Source organism: Pistacia vera, unplaced genomic scaffold, assembly GCF_008641045.1.
Source record: "Pistacia vera cultivar Batoury unplaced genomic scaffold, PisVer_v2 Contig821, whole genome shotgun sequence".
In the NCBI taxonomy this organism is placed as follows: domain Eukaryota; kingdom Viridiplantae; phylum Streptophyta; class Magnoliopsida; order Sapindales; family Anacardiaceae; genus Pistacia; species Pistacia vera.
In genome coordinates, this window is record NW_022196692.1 from 225,693 (window position 1) to 249,336 (window position 23,644).

General features: G+C 37.4%; 2 protein-coding genes across 2 annotated transcripts; one reads left to right on the forward strand and one right to left on the reverse strand.

Moving 5' to 3' along the window:
• Nucleotides 1–350: 350 nt before the first annotated feature.
• LOC116117792 (endoglucanase 25-like) lies at nucleotides 351–3,016 on the forward strand. The gene is made up of 6 exons (XM_031403805.1): nucleotides 351–747; nucleotides 824–1,119; nucleotides 1,205–1,681; nucleotides 1,775–1,907; nucleotides 2,025–2,197; nucleotides 2,295–3,016. Exons 1-6 carry the CDS (start codon nucleotides 351–353, stop codon nucleotides 2,682–2,684), a joined length of 1,866 nt encoding a protein of 621 aa, XP_031259665.1. The 3' UTR covers nucleotides 2,685–3,016.
• Nucleotides 3,017–3,260: 244 nt separating this feature from the next.
• On the reverse strand, nucleotides 3,261–5,299 carry LOC116117798 (glycolipid transfer protein 3-like). The gene is made up of 6 exons (XM_031403810.1): nucleotides 4,957–5,299; nucleotides 4,815–4,870; nucleotides 4,498–4,628; nucleotides 4,110–4,245; nucleotides 3,506–3,649; nucleotides 3,261–3,429 (listed from the first exon to the last, which is right to left on the reverse strand). Exons 1-6 carry the CDS (start codon nucleotides 5,159–5,161, stop codon nucleotides 3,394–3,396), a joined length of 708 nt encoding a protein of 235 aa, XP_031259670.1. The 5' UTR covers nucleotides 5,162–5,299; the 3' UTR covers nucleotides 3,261–3,393.
• Nucleotides 5,300–23,644: the final 18,345 nt, after the last annotated feature.

A 23,644-nucleotide genomic window follows, 5' to 3' on the forward strand; every position in this document is an offset into this window, starting at 1 on the left:
TAATACAAAAATAAAATCCTACGATAAGTCCTAAAAGAAATATCTACAGATTACAGTTATCCATTGTCAAATGGATACGTAACAGCACATGTCATTTGTATGAAATGGAAAGTTCATCACAAAAAAAAGATGGTACCCCAGAGAGCATAGAAGAAACACACAAATTTTATTTACTTCAAGAAAGAAACATTACTGTGCACTAATTCTTGTAGCCTGAGAACAACAATTGCTTGTAACAAAGAGCTTGGAATTGTTACAATCAATCGATATCTCAGCCTTGGAATTGTCATTTTTTCCTTTTTGTTTTTTCTTGTATAAAACTTTCCTGGAAACCATCATATTCATCAATTATGCCATACTCCCTAGGTTCTCCTACACATACCTCTGCATCTGATGCAGAAATGCACCCTGTCAGGTTTGTGCATTCAGTTTCCGAGGCGGGTCGGCTTCTCCCTTCAGCCAGTAGATGGAACTCTATAGAAATTGAATTCAACCTTGCCCCTAAATCTTCCAGTGGATATGATTCACTCCCTTCAAGATACTCGAAATCTTTCGATCATGATCTTGTTATCACTGATAGAAAGTGCTTCAAACGTTTTGTTTTCATCTCTGTCTCGGTACTCTTTTTAATTCCTTTACTTGTTCTCTTGCTGCATTTCTTGCCTCGCAAACATCACCACCATGAAACTTCGAAGAATCTCACACTTGCATTGAGCCAAGCTCTAACATTTTATGATGCTCAGAAGTGTAATTTTCTGCACTCTTTTGTTCTTCTAAACCATCTTCTTTTCTCTTAAGATTCTTAAAAGAATTCTTTTTGCAGCTGGGAGTTACCCATCCAACAGTCCGGTAAAATTTCGAGGAAATTCAGGACTGAAAGATGGCAGTAAGAGTAACATTGACCTTGTGGGTGGATTTTATGATTCTGGAAGCAATATCAAGTTCAGTTTTCCTACAGCTTATACTGTAACACTCTTGAGCTGGACTGTTATTGAATACCATGAAAAATATGCTGATATAGGCGAGCTTGACCATATCAAGGATATTATCAAATGGGGTAGTGACTATTTGCTCAAGGTCACAAATTCCACTTCTGATAAAACAGTACTTTATTCTCAGGCAAGCCTTTTTATCTAATGTTCTATGGTCATTGTTATTTATCTCGAAATGAAAATTTACTGGAGATATTGTATTGTGATTTTAGGTTGGTGCAGGCAATGACACTGGGGTCAGAAATGACATAAATTGCTGGCAAAGACCTGAAGACATGAGCTATAAGAGACCTGTTTCGATGTGTGATAGCACAGCTTCAGATCTTGCAGGGGAAATTATCGCAGCGCTATCAGCAGCATCAATGGTATTCAGAGAACAGAAGGAATACTCTGGACAATTAATCAAAGCGGCAGAGACGTTATACAGTGCGGCGACTGTGGAAGAAGACGGCGGCCACAAGCAAGGAACTTACACTGAGGTTGAAGATTGTGGCGGAGAAGCAAGAGAGTTTTACAACTCAACTAGCTACATAGATGAGTTAGTTTGGGGAGGAACTTGGTTGTCCTTTGCTACTGGGAACATTTCTTACCTTGAATATGCCACCAGGAGGTTTAAAGAAGCTGCAGATGAAGAAAAAATATCCGAGAAAGGGAGATTCTATTGGAACAACAAGCTCACTGCTAACGCGGTAATTTAATTAATCAAGACTTCATGGAGTTTTTGAAGAATTGAAATGTGTCTTTGAGTGAAAGCTGACATAATTTCTAAGTATGAATTGCAGGTTTTGTTAGCTAGAGTTCAGTTCTTTCGTGATGTTGGCTACCCTTATGAAGATGCCTTGGGATCTTCATCAAAAAGGACTGAGCAGTTGATGTGTTCTTATCTTTCTGATCAGATGTTCAATAAGACAAAAGGTAAAACTTCATCAATTGTATATGAATATGTACACTTTTTTACATGAAAATGCATGGATTCAATATAGTGGCTGGAAATTTAATGGTTTATAACTTCATAAAATTTTCTTAATGTAGGTGGATTGATCCTCTTAAAGCCTGCTTATGGTCAACCACTTCAGTTTGCTGCAGCAGCATCTTTCCTCAGTAAGTTATACAGTGATTACCTTGAGCTCCTGCGGCGATCGGGTGGTGTTTGCAGCAGTGATAGATTCTCCCTTGAAAATTTGAGGAGCTTCTCAATGTCTCAGGTTAAGTATATCAGGCTTCCAGGTTCTGATTATGCAGCAAAATAAACTTTCCCCTTCTTTACATAAAGGGTCTTCTAATTTTCCCTCTTTTTTATAGGTCAATTACATATTAGGAGATAATCCTATGAAAATGAGCTACATGGTTGGCTTTGGAGACCACTATCCAACACAAGTTCACCACAGGAGTGCATCAATTCCTTGGGATGGACAATATCACTCTTGTGAAGAGGGAGATAGATGGCTAAACTCAAAAGAACCAAATCCTAATGTTCTTTTGGGGGCCATGGTAGCAGGACCAGATGAATTTGATAATTTCTCTGATGAAAGGGGCAAACCATTGTTCACTGAACCAACCATAGCAAGCAATGCAGGTTTAGTTGCAGCCCTCATTGCACTTCATGATCCTCCTCACAAGTCTTCGAATCCAAATGTCGCCAAATTAGGCATCGACCCGTTGGGTATCTTTGAAAAAATTCATCCAGTTTAAGTCCGTAGAACTTTTTACGCTCTGTGGCTAACTTTTGTGATGTTATGCAAAGAAAAACTGACTGCTAACAAATAATCTTAAACAAGTTTCATGGAGGATAGTTCTGCATTCTTTTAAACAAAGTGAGAGGCAGATGAAGAGATGGCAGTTTGTGTAAAAAATATTGTTGACTTGATGTTGAAATTCATACTGAGTCAGGATGGTGTGGTTTAGGGTTTAGGGTTTAGGTACTGCCATGAAAGCATTATATCTTCATTTATAAGCTAATTCTGAGAACACTGTCATGGATGCATATTCTATTATAAATTCGGTTATGCCAAATTTTTTCCTCATATCAGTTACTCACCACAGCATGATTTTCTTAACAATCTTTTACTCAGATCTTCCAGATTTAAACGTGTAATCAAAGCATGATTTGCAGAATCATAAAGTAAATTTTTGTTGGACTAACAAGACTAGTTTTACATAAATGCCTATGAATTATATGAGAATTCTATTTTCAAATGTAAATAAGTTAAAGATTCAATAAGAGGAATGTCCTACAAGTCATAGAATTCTACTTATAATATAAGAAGATATATATAGATATATCTGTTAGGCAAAATTACAGCTTTATATTTACATAAACAGAAAATGTAGTCGTAAAAATCTAAAGCTACATAAAACCAAACTCTGTACATCTGTTTTGATCTGTTTCCGAATTTTCTCCTTATGGGGACTTCAACATATCCAAGCGATGCAATCTCTGAAAAAATAGGATGAACAAGTGAAACTGGGTAACACCATCAGACTTGTGTTGTAAGCAAAAGAAAAATGCTCACCAGAATACTGTGAATCTCTTCTAGAAAAGGCCCAAGTAATGAAATCAAAGTCTGCATTTCCTCTTTTAGGGTGTCATAGTTTTCATCTTTTGCCAGGAGGAGATTGATGAAAGTTATATTGTCAGGCACTAGTTTCAGAGCCACCTGCAAACACTATATTTGTTAGCTCTTGATTATCTGAAGAAGTTGAGGCCACATAGTACATTATAAATAATTGCCTAAATGATAGAATAGCTCTCAAGAAGGGATAATGGAGCATTAATATTTAGAAATCCACTTGATCGATGAACCATAACATCTAAGGGTATGATCATGATCTAGTTGCAATTATGTTCATTGTTAACATTCCACAGAACCAACAACAAACTGCAAAATTCAGGAGTTCAATTCCATTTAACATAAAAAACTTTTTTCACTTCAAAACAACCAAGCACTTGCTTCTATAAAATGATCTGTTGTGCTTAAAATCTAACTTGAGTTACTAGCAAGATGAACCCAATATCTAGACATTATGTATCAGCTCAAAAAAACTGCTTTAATGACTTGTATCACCAAGATATATATTCATAAAATGGTAGAAGAGAAATAAAGAGTTAAATATTACTTTGAAAGCAGCCGAGGAAATCCATCCATGCCATGGCTTCAAAGTAATGTTGTAGGACTCTTCCACTGCTTGCTCCATTTTCTGCTCCGGATTCCTTGCTAATCTTTGTAATAAAGCCTCCGTAAAATCCAAGGATCTGTAGTAAAACAGATTAATTTCCGAAAGAAACTGGCATCTCACATGAAGAATAGCATTATTAAAATACGATAGGCCATTTAACTTGATAATCCTACAATCATTGGTGCAAGTGTAACTTGGTCTAGCTGGTTTTTGGTTCTGCCAAAACCCACCAGGCCACCAATTTTGTGACTTTGCTTTTGTCAACCTTGAAAACAGAACTCAAAGTTAAAACAATGAATGGAAGATAGAGTAATATACATTGGCTTACCTGGTTAGCCAAACAAAGGCTCTGCTACAACTTGAAACCTTTCTTGCATTGCCTTCACTGGCCTCTTTCTTCAACATCTCAACCACATTTGAATACAATGAAGGATTCACTTCACAAAGCTTTTCCAATCTCTTTGAATTAACAGTCAAAACAAGAACTCGTAAATTAATTACAGTGACAGAAAGAAGTACCAATAGTTTTGATACGAAAGAAAAGCCAGAAAGTTGAAAAATCAAAGGGTGTTTTTGTCATACAAAAAAAAAAAAAAAAAGTCTAGGATAGGTATGTGCATTGGATGAATATGGTTTTCTTCTTACCTGAACATTCTGATGAATGTCTTGTCTTAGTACAAGCATAGTTGGCCCTATCTTATCTGCAAAAGAACAAACACATGACCAAGAAATTCTAATCATTAAAGGGTGCAAGAAAAGAGAAAAAAAAAAGAAAGAAGAAACTAACCAAGAACTTGAAGAACCAAGTTGCAGACATGCAAGAAAGGCTTGGTGGGCACATGAGAACTTGCATCAGGATTATCATTAGGCTTCAGTTTGATAGTCATGGAGAGCTCTTCAATGGCAGACCTGATCTCTGACCCCTTCTCCATTTCTCTTCTCCTCTTCATTTTAGCCTCTATATCTCCTAGTTCTTCAACACTTATTTGCATAGATAGAGATATATATAGAGGTCACAACTGAGGTTAAAAAGATAGCTTATAGAAAATGAATTTGCTTTAATGGTGATTTGTATTGAATATTACAAACCCAGTTGTTACTTAAAAACTCCTGGACTGCAACATGTTACTTCTCTGGTTTGAACTTTAATATTAATTTCTTTTATAAAACACTGACGGTGACCTTATATTTGACCTTGGAGTTATCTATGAGCTATCTTCCTGTACTTATTTTAAATAAAATCTTATAGTAGATTAAGATCGAAGCCGTATCTATCCGATATTCTTGGCTGAGTTTTTTCAGGTATCAGTAATCATACAGAAGCTACTATGGGGCCGCTCATTACAACAATCATATATTTTCTCTTTTCCTGCCAGGGAACATTTATCATATTGTTGGCCATCGTGAAAAGGTTAAAAGTATCATGCCATATATAGATTGAATTGAATTAAAGCAGCCAATTAAAAGTCTAGCTAATGCAATTATTGGTTATTATCTCACTGTGGGAACATAAGTCAATAAATTAAATTTAACAATTATCTATTACATTAATTATAAAATTAGATGAGAGAAAAAAAAAAAATGGTGTTCTAGATACTTTGATATATTTACATATCCAATAAATGTCTCCAAATTGTTTAGTAATAACTATTGTAACAAAGTCAAAATCCATAGGTAATATCACCTCATTAATTTAGTTGAAATTTGGAAATTGGGCGAGTATGGCAATGGCCTATTTGCGATATTTTTATCTATTATTTCATTTTACCGAACGTTACAAAACCCCTGTAAAATTTTAGCTCTTAAATTATGAAAAATAAAGCATTTAGGTATGGGGATTTGAATGATATTGATCCACTGGGTTGGGCATAGAATTGTATAAAGTTTTCTTCAAATTCTTGATCTTTTATGATGATGCTTTAAGGATAAGTGTGGGACAGATGGGTTGAGAAAAATGTGACTTTTTTTCTTTTGAAGACATTTTCTTGCATGGCTGTAGTTAGGCATGGGCCATGAGAAAAAGATTATAAAGAAAGTATTGGAAAAGAATGACCACTCATTGCCTCTCTTTTTGGAGACTTGACTACACCATTTGTGAACTGTAATTATATGATATGACTGCAGTAAGCAACTCCAAAACAGAGCATTTTATACTGAGATTTTTACAAATTAAATTTTCTTGATATAGCAACTTGTGTGTGTGCCTGCCACATGCTTCTAATTATCACTTTCATGATTTCTCATCCACCTTTTCTTTTGGTCAAATTAGCAATGCAAATGTCTTCCTTTACCATATGAAATTTATAAAAACTTTTAACTAAAACAGATATCGTATACATACATTCATTTGAAGAAAAAAAAGAGTATACGACGATTCAATCATATTAAGATAGATATAACTTCGTAAAAACTTTTTAAATAGAATAGATGTTATATCGTAATTGAACAAACACACATGTATCTATTTTAAAGAACAAATATACGACAGATTAAATCCCTATAAAATAAGACCCACAAATTATTTCCTATAGAAATAGACCAAGAAAATGGGTATTTAGGTGCAAGTTGGAATTTGGTTGGTGGTTGTTGAGCCATAGACCATGCCTGAAGAAAATGAAGTGAAGACCTATTATAGTTTTTTAAATATGCTTACAGTTGAGATGCTCTCAACAGTACAACTCATTTTTTTAAATGGGTTCCTCTTCAACTTTCTTATTTCATCAATACATCTAAAGATTTGCGTTACATAAATTCAGATTTCATTTAAGGAATATTTCTTTATTTTATTCAATTATCTACCCTCAAATTCAACTATGGATATGGATCAACTCTTTTTTTTTTTTTTTTTTTTAATCACTACTTGCATCACCATCAAATTATGCCAATCTCTAAAGTCTTGAGCTTACGTAAAAATTAATAATCCTTAAACAGTTTATTGGGTAATTAACATAACCCATTTAATTAATTATTTTCTTATCTCCTTAAAAGAAAAAAAAAATTAATGGTGGTTGTACTATCTTTTTCAAGGGATTTAGAAATTAATCTCTTTGCTAAGCTTTTAAATGAGATGTGCATACAGAGAAAAAAAAAACAATTAGATTGTATGATAAGGGTCTTATTTATTTATTTATATATATATTAAACAAAATTGATCTTAATATAATAAAATACTTGTAATTGCGAAAACATTGCATACAAATTTCTATGGTATACGTAATTATATATAATTTATTATAGTTTATTTTGGTTTTGTTGATTAATATTTTTCACAATCTAAGTCATAAATCTGTCAATAGAATGAATTTTATATCGAATCTAGTGACTAACTCTAGATTTAAAATAAATAAATAAATAAAAGAATAAGCATCTAAACTATATATAGAAATGAAAACAAAATAAAATATATATATAATTCATCATTTTTCATATGGGCTCAAAGAATGGGACCCAAAATTTATAGATTGGGCCAAAGTCTTAAAAGCTTGGTCACTAAATATTAAATAATGATTTTTTTATATAAAAAAAGAACCTGAAGGGAAAACCATTAAATATTTAAAAAAAAATATTAGTAATGTCAGAATCAGTACAATTAACTTAATTAATAAATTTAATTAAGCATTTAACAACGGCTACTCGTAACTATCACTACTTAATCAAACATTTCTTCTTCTAATTGAATCCTTAATTACATTTTTGAATCTAGTAATAGAATAGGAATATAGTTCTACAAGTAAAGTTTCTTTCCAATTTATTTATTTTTTGGATATAAAACACTATTATTTTAAACTATATGATATGATAAATTTTAAAAATTATATATGAACCCGTCTCAGATATAACCTAAACTTTCTTGCTAGATATGCATCATTGTTTACTTTTATAAGAAAATATAATTATTTGCTTTTCTTTAATTATGTAAATATTCGAAAATAGCATTCATTCATAAACTATCAATAATGTGATGATAAAAGAGTAAAAGAAGATTCACGAGCTCCTGAGTTAAGTGCTCTAGATATTAATAAGGGTGATCATTAAGACTCTTATTTGATCGATAGTTTCAAAATTTCGAGAAATTAGTTGAAGTGTGCGAAAGTTAACCTACACACCCTGATACTATTAAAAAAAAAAAAAAAAGCATTCGCGAGTAGATTTAATTTTATAAATTATTTTATCTACATCTACAATGATTACATGTAGTTTTTATCGAAAATTGAAACCAGTGAAAGATAAATAAGAATTAAAAAAAAGTGTGAACGAGGTGGATTCCATCATGGATCTAAATGATAATTAAAAAACAATCAAAACAAGACAAATAGTAAGTACACTTATTTTAATGGTTTAATTAAGTTAATTTATTTATTTACAACTCCAAATATCAAGTGATGATGGCCAGAGAGGATTGGTTCTTTGTTAACCACCGATGACACTATGAATTAATCACCGGGTTAATTAAACTAATTAGATTCCAGACCATTTCCCCACGAGCCGAGGTGTGAATACATTGAGATTCTTTGAGACATTTAAAAAAATTGTTTATAGTACAAAAGAACCCATTTGATCGCATAAATTAACTTCTAAAAAGTATTTTACTCATAAGCGACATTAATTAGGACAACTAATTTGTGGATAAGATCGTTTTAATTCTCCAATTAATAATCCCCTCTTATAGGTTTGGAACTCCTTTTGTTTGGGAGAATTAATAAATTGATTAGTTATAATTATTCTTATCAATTATAATATTGATAACCGCAGTAAGAACTATGGCTCTGTTTGGTTCAAAATTTGGGGGTTTTGGGAAAAGTTTTTTAAAAAAAGTTAAAAAAAAGTTGAATTGGACCGGTATTACGATGTAGAATTTATAAATTCATAAAATACCCTTTATGTTTATTTTTTTACAAAATACCCCCTATAATAAAACATTAAAAGTTAACAAAAATACCTCTAACCCACCCTCAAACACCCCCAGCCGGCGACCACCACCAGAGGTGGCCGGAGTCGCCTTATGGGAGCATGACCGGTTGGATCTTGCTGGTCATGCGTCGCTATGGCCTTTTCCGGCCAGATCCACGGTGGATCTGGCCGGAAAAGGCCAGATCTACGGTCAGATCTGGCCGTCAACGGCCAGATCTGGTCGTATTTGCTCTCAACGACGGCCAACAAACGGTCGTCGTTGATGGTCAACGACGACCGTTTGTTGGCCCTCGTGACCGACTGTTACGGCCAAAGATCTGGCCGTCAACGGCCAGATCTTTGGCCTTAGATCTGGCCTTTTCTGGCTAGATCCACCGTGGATCTGCCCGGAAAAGGCTAGATCGGCGCACTACCGGCCAGATTCAGCCGGTAGTGCGCCATTCTACCAGATTCCGGCCATTTTTCGGTGGTGGTGGCCAGAATCTGGTAAATGTGGATTATTGGGGTGTTTTTGTAATTTAAAAAAAAAATATTTAGGGGTATTTAATTAAATTATCAAATTTAAAGGGTTTAAAAAAAGTTGAATAATATTGGGAGTAGTATTCCAAAAAATCTGAGTTTTTGGGTATTTTACTGTTTAACTTTTTTGGAAATACTAAAAGTAGTATTCCCAAAACTGAAACAAACGAACAGCCTATATGTTTGATTTGTGATTAGAACAGAATTTTCAAAAACTAAAATACCATTTTAATATTTGAAAATATGTTTAATATAATATTAAAAAATTATGTGAAATAGTGAAAACAACTTTAATCGTTTTTTTTATTTTAAATAACTTTTTAGGATTGAATTCCCAAACTGTCTTTAAAAGCATTTTGACTTATTTATAATGTATTTTCATAAGATTTTTTTTGTATCTCTTATTTTCAAAAACAAAAAATTGATATATATATATATTGTTAGGACCAACTAAATTTATTACAATGAGGAGATTATAATTTAATAGAAGTGTAGTTACAAGAATTATTATTTTTTATTCAAAAATTATTGTTTTGATTTCTTATTTTATAATTCAAGTTTTAATAGTATTAGGATTTTAATTAATTATTTTAGCAGCATTAGGATAGTACAGAAATTGATATCATAGAGTCATTGTAAAATTAAATGATTAGATTCAACTTTACTACACTAATCAAATGGATATTAATGTTTTCCTCAATCATCTAAACGAGAAACAAGTCGTGTAGGCTTTAATTGAAAAAGAAATAATTACTAGAATTAAATAAGAAGAGGAAAGAAAAAATCATGAGGATGATAGTACGAAAATACAAAAAGTTTCATATCAAGAATCTCTAAACATGCTTGGGAAGCTATAAATGTTTTGGCTTCAACAAGAAGATGTCCATACTGGCAACTTATTACGTACCCGTAAGGTAAAAGATGTAGTAACAACTCTAAAGTATAAATCATTGTCTCAAATAACTTTAGATATATATATTTTATTTCATTTTAAATCGTTAATATAACATAACATATTTTTTTTTACGATATATATATAATTATTACTATATAGAGGCAAGTTAGTTAAGACGGGATTTAGAAATATTATAACTTATTATAATGTAAAATTTATTTTTATTTATAACTGACCCAAGTTGGGACTATAATTTTTTATGACTACATGAGGTTATTCATATATAGAGTATCACTATAAAAAGGTTTACTATATATATATATATAAACACACACACACACACATACACACATATCAAATAGGCTTAGAATTGTATATTTTAAAGTAGCAAGTTTCGTTATTTGAAATATTTATAATTAATGAAATACAGATTTGAGGCATAGATGTCGAGAGTAAAGGCAACAAGGGAAAGTCAAGCGTAAGGATTTCTAGCTAGTTGGACCTACAATGTCAACTCTTGTAATTTAGTGCTCAATTTCTTTTATACTTGTAAATTCTATTGGACCCAATCATAGTTTTGAAATATTAAAAATTGTTAGATTAAATCAAATTTCATTTTAGGGAACTGTAATGGGCTCACATTAAGACAATGCTTTTGACCATCTACGGGCCAATTACACTTAACAATTGTCAAAAAAAACAAAAAACAAAAAATAAAAATAAAAATAAATAAATAAAAATTGAATGATGAAAGCAATGACGATTGAAACATTTTAAATGGCTTAATCTTAATTTATATGGTTTGGGGTTCGAGATTATCTTCAAATTGCTTGATGTGATATCACACGCTTTCCCTTGTTAACATAAATTATTAATTTCAATTTTTTTTTTTTAACATCGTTTGTATAGACTAAAAATTGTCTCGGGCCTTATCAAGCCCAAATAGATATTTTCTACTATATAGGCCCAAAGCTGTGGCCCAATTCCGATTGGACTAATATCAAAATTCATGTCACAGGCCGAAATGCACGGCCTAAACCTAGCCTCTCTCTAGATTGGGCATCACCATTAGTGCATCTAGGGCCAGACCCATTGGTCCAAGATAATTAGGACTCTTCCTATTTGAGTTACATCCTAATTCGCACAAGATTCAGTATCTTATGAGAATTAAGACTCTTAATTCTATGAGGCAAGTAAATCAGGATTTTTTCCTATTTACTAAACCTCTACCATTATGGACTCAAAGTCCTACTAGGATATGAAGATCCTACGACTACTATATAAACGGGGTCACACCTCTGTTTAGGCTTTTAATCTGAATACCACCTATTTGCTCCCAAGCCCTTACTTCTAAGAGTTATATACCTACGCCCTGGTTCTAGTCTCCGACTAAACTTCCGGTAACCCTTCATTCCCTTAGCCCTCACTAAATTGCCTCATTCAGCCTTATTGACTTGAGCGTCGGAGTGCCTACAACAGGTACCACACTGGTGTTTAAGTAAGCTTCACATTTGTTTACTTTGTGTGGAGGAACAATAGATTGTCAGTGACCTCAACTTCATAGGATCAGACCTTCTTTCCGTAACAGTAGATTTTAGCATCTACAGTTTGGCGCCCACCGTGGGGCTTCTGGCAATCAATTCCCGTTCAACATCCTACTCTACAGAGAATCACGTTATGGCTGAAATCACAGACACTGCCTCAATAGATCTTGTAGCTAAGGTTGAGGCTCTCTCAACACTGATGCAGTAAACAGGCCGATAAGGTCACGACACTAGAAGCCGAAAACAACAACATCCGAGCTGAAAATCAGAACTTATAAGAAAAAGGTAACTCAATTTTATTCTCTTGATTTTCCATTCAACCTGATACCGGAGAACCGATTCTGCGTCCCGATGAACACCAGACCCCAGATCCTCGGCCTCAAACCCATAGTCTTCCCAACTCCAATCATCCATAACGGATGGCTTGGCACCCGCCATTACAGACACAACAAACCTAGCCATGCAAACATGACCCCTATCAGCTAGTTCCTCAAGCACCCGTGACCAACTCACTCAAGCCATCCCCATCCATTAGCAACAAAATATCACCAACATCAACCATCCTATCAGTATGAATGACCCACACTACATCTAAGACCCTTCCAGCTCGACTCTTCCTCATGGGTTGAGCACTCACCCCTACTAAACACCCATTAACTCGGCTCATCCTTATGGGTCGAGCGGCCCCCAGGTCACACTTTTAACCATCCATGCTGGCAAAAACACTTGGATCGTTATGCTCAGGATGACTCATCCTAAAGGGATGAATGGAGCCCCCAACACTCAAACAACGAGGCACCAAGCTACACCCAATGACTCGACTCGCCTTACTAGACTAAGTGAGAGAAACACCCATCCCCAAACCGTCAATCCAGACATGCTATCTACCGCCACTCCCCTTGAACAAATATTAGCAAAGAAGTTGGTCGACATGGAAGCTATGATGAGATGTATACCCTATAGCTATGCCGACTCACCCTTCGTTGACTCCATAGCCCTAACCGAGATGCCTCAAAAGTTTTCCATCCCAAACATGAGACTCTATGACGATACAACTGGCCCGGATGATCACATTGCCTTCTACAAACAGAGAATGTTTGTTGTCTCCATACCACTCTCAGGGAAGTGTCCATGTGTAAGAGCTTCGGTTCCAGCCTCTCAAGACCAACTTTTCAATGGTATACAAACCTCCTCAACAACTACATAGGCTCATTCGCCCAGCTCACCGACACATTCATTGAGTAGTTTGCGAGCATGAAAAAACTTGAGAAGCTGTCAGCTGACCTATACAGGGCCTATCAGAAGAAAGGAGAGCCGTTGCGAGAATACGTCAATTGATTCAATAAAGAGAAGATATATATCCCATCCTGCAATCCTGAAACAACAGTGGCTGCCTTCAGGAAGGGGCTCATCCCTAATAGGGAACTTTACAAAGATCTTACTAAACTGGGTTACAATACCATGGAGGACGCTCTGGCCCGAGCAATCATTCAAATAAGGTGGGAGGAGGATAAGGCAAACCGTAGAAGGTATACACCCTACGATGATCACCTATAAAGCCGAAGCGACAGACGCCCAAAAGCTCGATAGTATGAAACAAACAACCCACCTCCAGCTCGCGGTCCCAATAGAAGTAATCGAAAACCATATGACCGCCCACCAGCCCGACCTGCATACATACCCTTCAACTTTACTCCATTCATGGTTCCTGAGTATAATCTTAATGTTGAGCCGGCGGCTCAAAAATCAGTGGAGTAAGTTACTCCATCACCTTGAAGCCCGCTCTTCCTATCCACCCATATAGAAGCCCATTCAACAGTAGGCCTGGCAAAACGGGTCCGGACCCATAGGTTGGCTCGTACTCGGGTAAATAATATAGGATATGGGTCTACCATTTTAGACTCATTTTTTTGGACCTGTACCCGGCCTTACCCATTTTGTAAATGGGCAGATCGGGTATACTCGTGGGTACCCGTAAATTTTTTTTTTTTTTTAGCTAAATCGCTAATTCCTAAAATTTCATTATCCAACTCTCTTCGATTCAACACTAAAAAATTCGACTCTTCTGCTCATTATCTTCTCATCTAAAAAAAGAAAATCAATTAAGAAATCTCCCAAAAAAGTCAATTAAGAAGTCAAAAGAAATGCTACCGAAACTGTTCAGATTCGAAATTGTGCTCAAAAGAAAAAGAAAGGATTGAGGAAGAAGAACGAAGAGAGGAAGAAAAAGGGATCTAGTGTGCCAAAATTGTTTAAACCATGGCAGCCAAAATTGTCAAGAGTCGGCCAACTATTAATCATAGACCCATCCACAAATAATGAAAAAACTTTAGATTTAAACAACCACAAACACAAAAGCAACCTAGAAATCCTTACCCATTTACTCAAATAAAGAAAAGAAAATAATGGAGTGAAGAAGAAAAGAAAATAAAGAAAAAAGATAAACGAAAGGAATAGTGGAGTGAAGAAGAAGAAGAAGAAAAGAGGAAAAAAAAAGGAAATGGAAATGGAAAGCAAAAAGAAGAATAAGGAAATGGACGATGGAGTGAAGAAGAAGAGGAGGAGAGAGAAAAAAAAGAAAGGGCAAGGAAATGGATTGTGGAGTGAAGAAGGAGAAGAGGAGAGAAAAGGGAAGGAAAAAAAGAAAAAAAATCATTACCCATTTACTCGGTTGCCCTTATTTCAAGTCAATGTGCAGAAATTATAAGGGTGTAATTGTAAAAAATGAAAACTGTAGGAATTTTGGGGGTGTAACAATCATAATTTAAAACTTTTGTGAATAGTACGGGTACCCATGGGTCCACCCATACCCGCATAGGGTAGGATGCGGGTATAATATTTTGGACTCGTTTAGATCGACCTGTTTAGGACCCATACTTGTTTGGACCCAATCCATACCTGACCCACTTGCCCATTTTGCCAGGTTTATTCAACATGTCATCTAGCTTGGAGATGATGAGCCAGTCACCCTGACTGCACCGCACCATGATGCTTTTGTGATCACCCTATAGATAGCGAATATCCTAATCAAGAGGATATTCGTGGATGGAGGCTCCTCAGCCAACATCATTTCTTGAAAGCTGTCAAAACGACGGGTCTGGCCGAGTCAAATATAAATAGGCGCCCTACCATTTTAGTCGGTTTTAGGTTCGAGCAAAAGTACACCATCGGGGAGATAGCCTTTCCTGTCTACACCAGCGAAGTAAACTGACAGACTACCTTTCTTATGCTAGATTGTCCCTCATCTTACAACATCATCCTGGGTCGACCTTGGATCCATGACATGAGAGTTATCCCTTCAACCTTTCATCAGACAATCAGGTTCCCCACCAGATAAGGATTGAGAGAAATCAAAGGCGATCCTAAGGCCTTAAGGGATTGTTACAAGAATGCCTTCAAAGGCAAATCCCACGCCTTATAGCAACTATAGACAAATCCAACTTGTTTACTCGAGCCAAACTAGCCCTCTATGGAAGAGTTGGATGAGGTCCAAATCCACCTAGACTATCCTAATAGGAAGACTTAGATTGGATCCCGACTGAGTCTTGAAATAAGAAAACGATTGATTAACTTCTTGAAGCAGAATCATGACTGCTTTGTAGAGTCCTACATAGATATGACAAGGATCAGCCCTAAAGCAATTGTGCACTACCTACAGGTTGACCCTAATTGCCACCTGATCAGACAGAAGAGAAGAAAGTTTGCTCTATAGTGAAACTGAGTCATCAATGAAGAGGTAGAAAAATTGTTAAGTAATGGACTCATCTTGGAGGTTCACTATCTCAATTGGCTCACTAATGTGGTGATGATTCGAAAGAAGAATGGAAAGTGGAAAGTTCGCATAGATTTCACAGACCTAAACAAGACATGCCCCAAGGACTCCTTCCCACTCCTACACATTGCCATGCTGGTTGACGTTATAGTCAGTCATGAGTTGCTCAGCTTCATAGATGTCTTCTCTGGCTACAATTAGATACTCATGCACCTAGGTGACTAAGAGAAAACTGTTGTCATCACAGAGAGGGGCACTTACTGCTAGAAATTGATGCAATTCGGACTCAAGAATGTTAAGGCCACCTATCAACGACTCGTCAACAAGATGTTTGCAGAACACTTAGGGGACACTATGAAAATATACATCGACGACATGCTTGTCAAGTCCTTGATAGCCGATCAGCACCTGGACCACCTCAGTCAGGCCTTCACAGTCCTCAGGAAGTACAATATGAAGCTCAACCTAGCCAACTACTCATTCAGGGACTCTTCCGGTAAGTTTTTAGGATACATTATGACTTAGCGCGAGATTGAGGCTAACCCTGATCAGATTTGAGCAGTCTTGAACATTATCTCACCTACATGCATCAAAGACATCCAACGTCTCTCTAGAAGAGTGTCAACCCTAAGCCGATTCATCTCTTGATCAACCGATAAATGCCACCACTTTTTCGCGGCCCTTCGAAAGTCAAAGTAGTTTGAATGGACCCTAACCTATGAAGAAGTCCTACAACAACTCAAAAGGTACTTGACTTCTCCCCCTCAATTTTCTAAGCCACTAATTGGGGAAAAATTGTATACATACTTAGTAGTCTTGGAATCGGCAATTTCAATGGTTTTTATTAGAAAAGACAATGGGAAACAACTGCCAATCTACTATGTAAGTAAGTCACTCCTCGACATTGAGACTCAGTTCAGTCAATTGGAAAAGTTGGCACTGGTACTCATCCACGCATCCATGAAGCTCTTGCCCTACTTCTAGTATCACTCCATTGTTGTCCTCACCACTTACCCACTTAAGAAAATCCTACACAAACCTGGGCTCTCGAGACGCCACACTCAGTGGATAGTCGAGTTGAGTGAGTTCGATGTCTCCTTCCAGCCGCGCACTGGTATCAAGTCTCAAGTGTTAGCAGATTTCATAGAAAACTTCATTCTTAACACTTCTACTCAGGCTGAGAGAGAGCTATTATGCCTGACAAGCAAGACACCTTTGAAGTGCACTCTTTTGGTCGACAGGTCAAGTAATATAAATGGAAGTGGTTTGGGTACAATATTGGTTACTCTAGATGGCGAAGTCATCTAGCGGGCCATCTAGTGCGGTTTCAAGTGTACAAATAATGAATCTGAGTATGAGGCTCTAATAGCTGGTCTCTCACTTGCGAAGGAGATAGGGGTGACAAGGTTAGAAGTCAAGTCTGATTCCCAACTTGTAGTAAATCAACTACAAAGCACATATCAAGGTCGAGACTCAAAGATGACAACATACCTAAACTTGGTCAAAGAGCTCCAGTCGGCCTTCAACGAGTTCACAATCTACCAAGTCCCTAGAACTAAGAACACCCATGCTGATGCACTCGCCAACCTCAGCTCAGCCTTTTAAGGTACTTCTGATAAGTGTTCAATAATTGATATTTTCAATTCATCTACACGAATTTTTGCGATATATTTTATGATTAATTGAGCTGATTAATATACTTTCTGAATTAGGATAGGAATGAAGGCATGTGAATGAAAGTGGAGCATAATGTGCAGTTTTCAGACATTGGCAGATTCGACCTTTGAAGGTTCAGTGGAGACTTTGACAATCTTAGAGTTCTAGAATGAGAAAGAAGTCTTCTTGATATTTTAAGTAGACATCCTAATTTTTCTAAATTGGGCTTATGCGTTTTAATCCTAGTAGATTTGGGTATTCAAAGTTTACATTGAAGTCAGAAGTTCCAATCCCGTCACAACTTGGCCACCATTCAGTAATTGGGCTATAACTTGAGTTTTAGAAGTCTAATTGAGATGCTTGAAGATGTGTTGGAAATATTATAACCAGGGGTACAACTTTTATAAAGATCCCAAGCCCGAATTCAGTTTTTTTATGACCTGAAATCAGCTCACAAGTTCTAGAAGAAAACTAGTCATCTTGTTTTGAGTAGGACTCAATGCCTACAATTTAGGAATTTGAGTTGTAAACCTTTTGGGAGGCTGTACACACTTTTTTAGAGTTGTTTGAAGGGGCTGTAAATATAACATTAGGTTTTTAAGAGAAAGGGAACACACACAGAGATTTATTCAGAAACACTTGTTGTTCTCAATTTACGATGTTTGGCTAAATTCTTTCAATTCAGTTCAAGGGGATTTCAATTCCTAACACATGTCGATGGTATAATTGATAAAGTAATGTAATTTCTTCCCTTTCTATGGATTTGATTTATGTTATTTTGTTTTAATGGAATCTGATTTTTGATTCGTTTAATTTACTTTAGGCGTAGTAGATTGATTGAATTGATATTGATTGTTAGAATTAGGGATTGTATTACGTAATCAATCTATTCCTAATCACGTAATAGCAATTAGTAATAAAAGATTGTGAACAAACTTTCTATTTTATTACTTGAATAACAAAACCTAAGTTTAATAATCCAAGCTTGTGAGATTGTTGTTTAAATTAACTTATTTCATTAGAACTTAAGCAACCATTACATTAAATCTATAGAGCTTGTTCTAGGCTGTCTAATGGTTAGAGAATTTTGAAGAGCATGTTTCACTAGTCAGAATTAAGGGGAATTTCGGGTAGTAGAGCTTGTTACTGCCTAGGGTTGATACTTCCATGATAGGGTAGGATTGCGTTGCAATTGAGAATATACATTGATTGTGTGAGGATGAGATTGAACCAAGAACTGAAGTTGTTTTTATATTGATTTTCATTCATAATTTTGTTTTTGGTAATTAATTAGTTTCCTTGATTTTACAAACCCCTAATCTATATTTTTGTTATTTAGGTCAATTTGGTTTTCTAGGATTTATTTTTAAATAATTGGAATTTAGATTCTACTACTTCCTTGTGGGATCGACCCTTACTCTCACCATCTACTGGTTAATAATTAGAAGTAAAGTTTATTTATTTTGTAGTGTTGACAACACGCTGTCAACTGCTGACTCATCCATCGCACTACTTTTTCTCCAATGGTTGGCCGACTAAAAGGAACCTCAACCTGAAATAGAACTGACTCCCAAAGAACACTCCGAGGTTATGGACATTGAGCTGGTCGACTCATGGATGATCCCCATCCTCAAATAATTAGAAAATGATGAGCTCCCAATTGACAAGAATGAAACATGCTGCCTGAGAGCCAAGGCAGCCAAATTCACCATCTACAAGGGTCAGCTCCTTAAAAAGTTATTCTCTGATCCCTACCTTAAGTGCATCACTTTGAAAGAAGCCCAGTACGTATTAGCAGAACTCCATGAGGGCGAGTGTGAGAACCACGTTGGGGGATGCAGTCTGGCACACCGAGTGATAACCTCTAGATTCTATTGGCCCACTACGTGCTCAGATTTAGCCTCATATGTCAAGAAGTGTAACAGTTGTCAATGATTTGCTCATGTCTTGCACCTCCCCCCTGAATGACTCAACTTCATCCTCATCCCTTGGTCATTTATGAAGTGGGGAATGGACATCGTTGACAAGCTTCCAATCGAACCTAGTCAGTGAGTGTATATGCTGGCAGTCATAGACTACTTCACAAAGTGGATTGAGGCAGAGGCATTCGCCTAAGTCCAAGACTGGGAGGTAAAAGAGTTCCTTTGGAAAAAAATCATCTGTCGGTTTGGGATTCCGAAAGAGATAGTATTGACAACGGGTCCTAGTTCATTAGCTATGGCTTTAGGGACTTCTGTGAAATGTGGAGAATCAAACTCAGCTTATCAACACCTCGAAACCCTCAATCGAACAGCCAGACCGAGTCATCTAATAAGACTGTAATGCAAACAATGAAGAAGCGCCTTCAGAAAGCAAATTGCACATGGGCGCATGAACTCCCAGAAATCTTATGGTCTTACAAAACCATCGCCCTCTCATCCACAGATGAGACACCCTTCTCCCTTGCATACGGCTCGGAAGTAGTCATCCCAACCGAGGTGTCGATCTCATCACGTAGACTCTAATGGATGAGTGAAAAGTCAAACAGTCAGAACTTATGCCACAACTTGGACATCGTCAATGAGTTTCAAGAACAAGCCCATATCAGAAACGCCATCTACTAGTAGCGGGTTGCTCGGCACTACCACCGCAATGTCCGAGTGAGAATATTCAAAGAAGGCGACTGGGTCCTCCACAAAGTATTCCAGAACACTAAGAAAATCAATGTTGGCAAACTCGACCCTACCTAGGAGGGGCCATACAAGATCACCAAGGAAGTTGGTAAGGGCGCTTACAAACTCCTGTCTCTTAAAGGAAAAGATATCAACCACAATTGGAATGTCATCCACCTCAAGCGCTATCACTTCTGATAGATCGCATCTTAGCTGTATTTTGTTTTTGTTGATAAAAAAGATGAGTGGGCTTGTCTACCTCCTTCATCGCCATTTGGCCTCTAGGCCTCGAATCAATAAAAGTATTAATCAGCAAAAAACTATGTTCATCTTCAATCAATTTACATCGACTTGGCACATAAGGACTAATGTCTTAAAATTTTTACCTACAAAGTTGGTCACACCGACTCACCCCATAAGGCCTAATGCCTTAATTTTCAACTATAATCGGTCACGTTGACTCGGCCATGAGGCCTAACACCTTGAATGTCAACTACTAGTTGGTCACGCCGACTTGGTTACAAGACCTAACGCCTTGAATGTCAACTACTAGTTGGTCACGCCGACTCGGCCACAAGACCTAACGCCTTGAATGTCAACTACTAGTTGGTCACACCGACTCGACCATAAGGCTTATGGCTTTACTTTCACTGTCAATCGGTCACACCAACTCGGCTCAGAAGGCCTAGTGCCTTTATCTTCACATTCAGTCGGTCATATTGACTTGGCCTACTCGACACTTGTTTTATTATTTACAAATAATTGTAATTTTCTAGGTTAATGATTCAACGTTAATCGGTCATACCGACACGGCCTCGCAACATCAACGTGAGTATTTCTAACGAGTCAAAGCAAGTCGATCACACCAACTCAGCCTCAAGGTACTTAACTTTTATTAATGCATGTTTACACACTCAGTCGGTTACACCGACTCGGCCTTAAGGCACTAAGTAAATCTATGCACTTAGTCAATCACATTGACTCGACCTCAGCGTACCAGTCTTCAGAAAATCAAACATTCTAAGTATCCGCAATTCATACATTGAAAGAAGAAAAAGCAACACTCGATAATGAGCCGAATTGAAAATATTAAAGAAGTTTATTAAAAGCCTCAAACGGTTGGGAGTTGAAAATACAAAGCAAAAGGGCACTAATGCCTCAAAGTTTACAAAAGTAAAAAAAAAATAAAACTAAGGGTGTACATGACCCGACTGATCATCCCAAGCCGACTGGTCATCAGTTGGCCCAATCTCCTTCTCCTGCCTGGTTAACCCTCTAGCAACTGTCACATCCTAAGTAACTTCGGTTGACCTTGCCAGAGTGCCTTCTAGATCTCAACAAATTCCTCAATTTGGTCTTTGGGATCAAACTTGGCTCGATCCTCCTCCACTCGGTCATCTCCCTTACTTGCCTCTGCCTCAATCTCCTCCCAAAGCTCAATATCTCTATCAAGGTCCCAGTGCGCGGTGTTCTTGGCCTTATATTCCCTCATCAGTTTGGCACAGGCTTTAAACATGGCATTTTCAACAATGAACTTGCACCGCTCCCTGAGGGCGACTAACTCCTCCTCCTTCTCGGCCAATTCCCTCTTCAGCTCGGACAACACCTTTTCCGTCTCAACCAGCACCTTCTTCAATTCGACCGACTTCAACTCGGTTTACCCTTACTTAGTGAAGCTCTTCTTTGCATTCTTCAGCACCTGGGCCTCCCGGTTTTTCAGACCGGTGTTAGACTTGGTCAGCTCCTGGATTCTCGTATCTTGAGCGACTGCAGCCTTCTTCAAGTAGAGGCTCCTGCTTAAAGTCTACAAAAAAGTATGTAATTAAACTTTGTAACTTAACAAAAAAGTTCAAAGTCAAAATATACCTAGAGTTGCTGAGTCATTGCCCACTAAGCCGTAACAGTCATCCCCATCTAATTCAATCGATTTTCATTAGTAGAGAGCAGAAAGGAATCGACCAAATGCTTCATCTCGATTGCGTTGAAATAGATTGAGGCCGTGGTAGGGAGGGTGATTGTCACCTTCTCATCCTCATCAAACTAGACCTCCTTCAATGAACCAGCTCCGATTGACGACTGTCCAACTAGAGGGTCGTTTTGGTTTGCTAGACTTGGACTCATTTCGGGACAGACTCCCTCTTTCTCTTGGCTCGACGTTGTGCGACCACCTTACTCACACTTGGTATGTCCACATTGAGATTCCTCATCAGCCTCTCTACAATGGAAAACTCTTGTGGTGTTAGTGGATGAAGAAACGAATGCCGAAAGAGTATATGGTTATAATAGCGAATCAATAGCACGTGCCACACTTGCTTAATGAGGGGAATGGTATACCTCTATGAACAACCTCAACTCCAACCCATAGACCACTTGTTCTCAGGTTGGATTCCTTTAATACCTCTCTCCAGTCTCTCTACTCCTTCGGAATGGCGAGAACTTCCTTTGTTATCACATCCAAATCGTCTCCGTTCTGTTCGGCTCGATTGTAGTTGGGATCTACAAGAGAAAAGGAGAATAAAACTTAGTAATCACAAGTATAAACTAGAATCAATCTCTCACCCGTGGCTCTCCATGTGCATGGTATCTCACCCCGGCCTTTCTCGCCGAATATAGACTCGCCCTTTTAAAAGAAGAACTGTTCCTTCTAATTCTTATCACTCGACTAAAAGTTGGTCACCAGGTGGATGCGATCATGCCTTAGGGTGATGGCATACCTACCATTCTGTTGGTCGTGTTCTTTCAGATAATAAGAATATAGCAACTCATGCAGACCAAACATCACTTGGTTTTGGACGTACATCACCAACAAAGATAGTAGCAGTCTCCACCTATTCAGCATGATTTGTGTCGGTGCGATCATGAAGTGGTTCACCACCTCCCAGACGAGTCGGGGTATGGGTTGATGTAGCCCATCATGAAACCACAACTCGTACACACTCACTCATCCTTTTGCCTCCCAGTAAACCCTTTTGTAGCTCTTGGGTATCCTAATCTCTACTGAGCTAAGAATGTGATACTAGATCTTAATCTGCCACTCGTCATGCTCCTTGAGTAGAGGCGGATAGTCGGTGCCCAAAATCCCACTACCCGGTCTACTCGGCTTGTCCATTAATCCCCCACTCATCGAAGCCTTACTCTCATAATGTCGGGCTCATCATCCGATTCTTCCCCACTCATCCCTTTCCTCTCAAAACTATCACTACTCGAGTTAGTTGCGTCACCCGGCTTGGAGACAACCACGTTTAACCCCTTGGGTATTCCCACAGGTACGTTACCCTCTTCTGGAAATACCACCATGGTGGGAGCACATTCATACTAACCTCTCGTGTCCATCTCCATCTGACTCTCCTAACTCAACTCGGTATGCGACATTAAATAAACCGGTGTAGCACTTCTTACCTCACCCGACTCGGTTTAGTAGACCGACTGGATGACCAAGTCAACCTTAACCTCAACTAGCCCCATAACGCACAACTTAACATCGAGATGAGCCGAATGGAGACACTAGGTAATTGGCTTCTCTTTCC

Coding starts and splice junctions, on each gene's coding strand:
- LOC116117792 (XM_031403805.1), top strand. CDS start 351: ATGCCATACTCCCTAGGTTCTCCTACACATACCTCTGCATCTGATGCA. Junction 1,120..1,204: donor AAACAGTACTTTATTCTCAG/GCAAGCCTTTTT, acceptor TTGTGATTTTAG/GTTGGTGCAGGCAATGACAC. Junction 1,908..2,024: donor GATGTTCAATAAGACAAAAG/GTAAAACTTCAT, acceptor TTCTTAATGTAG/GTGGATTGATCCTCTTAAAG.
- LOC116117798 (XM_031403810.1), bottom strand. CDS start 5,161: ATGCAAATAAGTGTTGAAGAACTAGGAGATATAGAGGCTAAAATGAAG. Junction 4,246..4,497: donor GCCTTTGTTTGGCTAACCAG/GTAAGCCAATGT, acceptor GTTTTACTACAG/ATCCTTGGATTTTACGGAGG. Junction 3,430..3,505: donor AAGAGATTCACAGTATTCTG/GTGAGCATTTTT, acceptor CTATTTTTTCAG/AGATTGCATCGCTTGGATAT.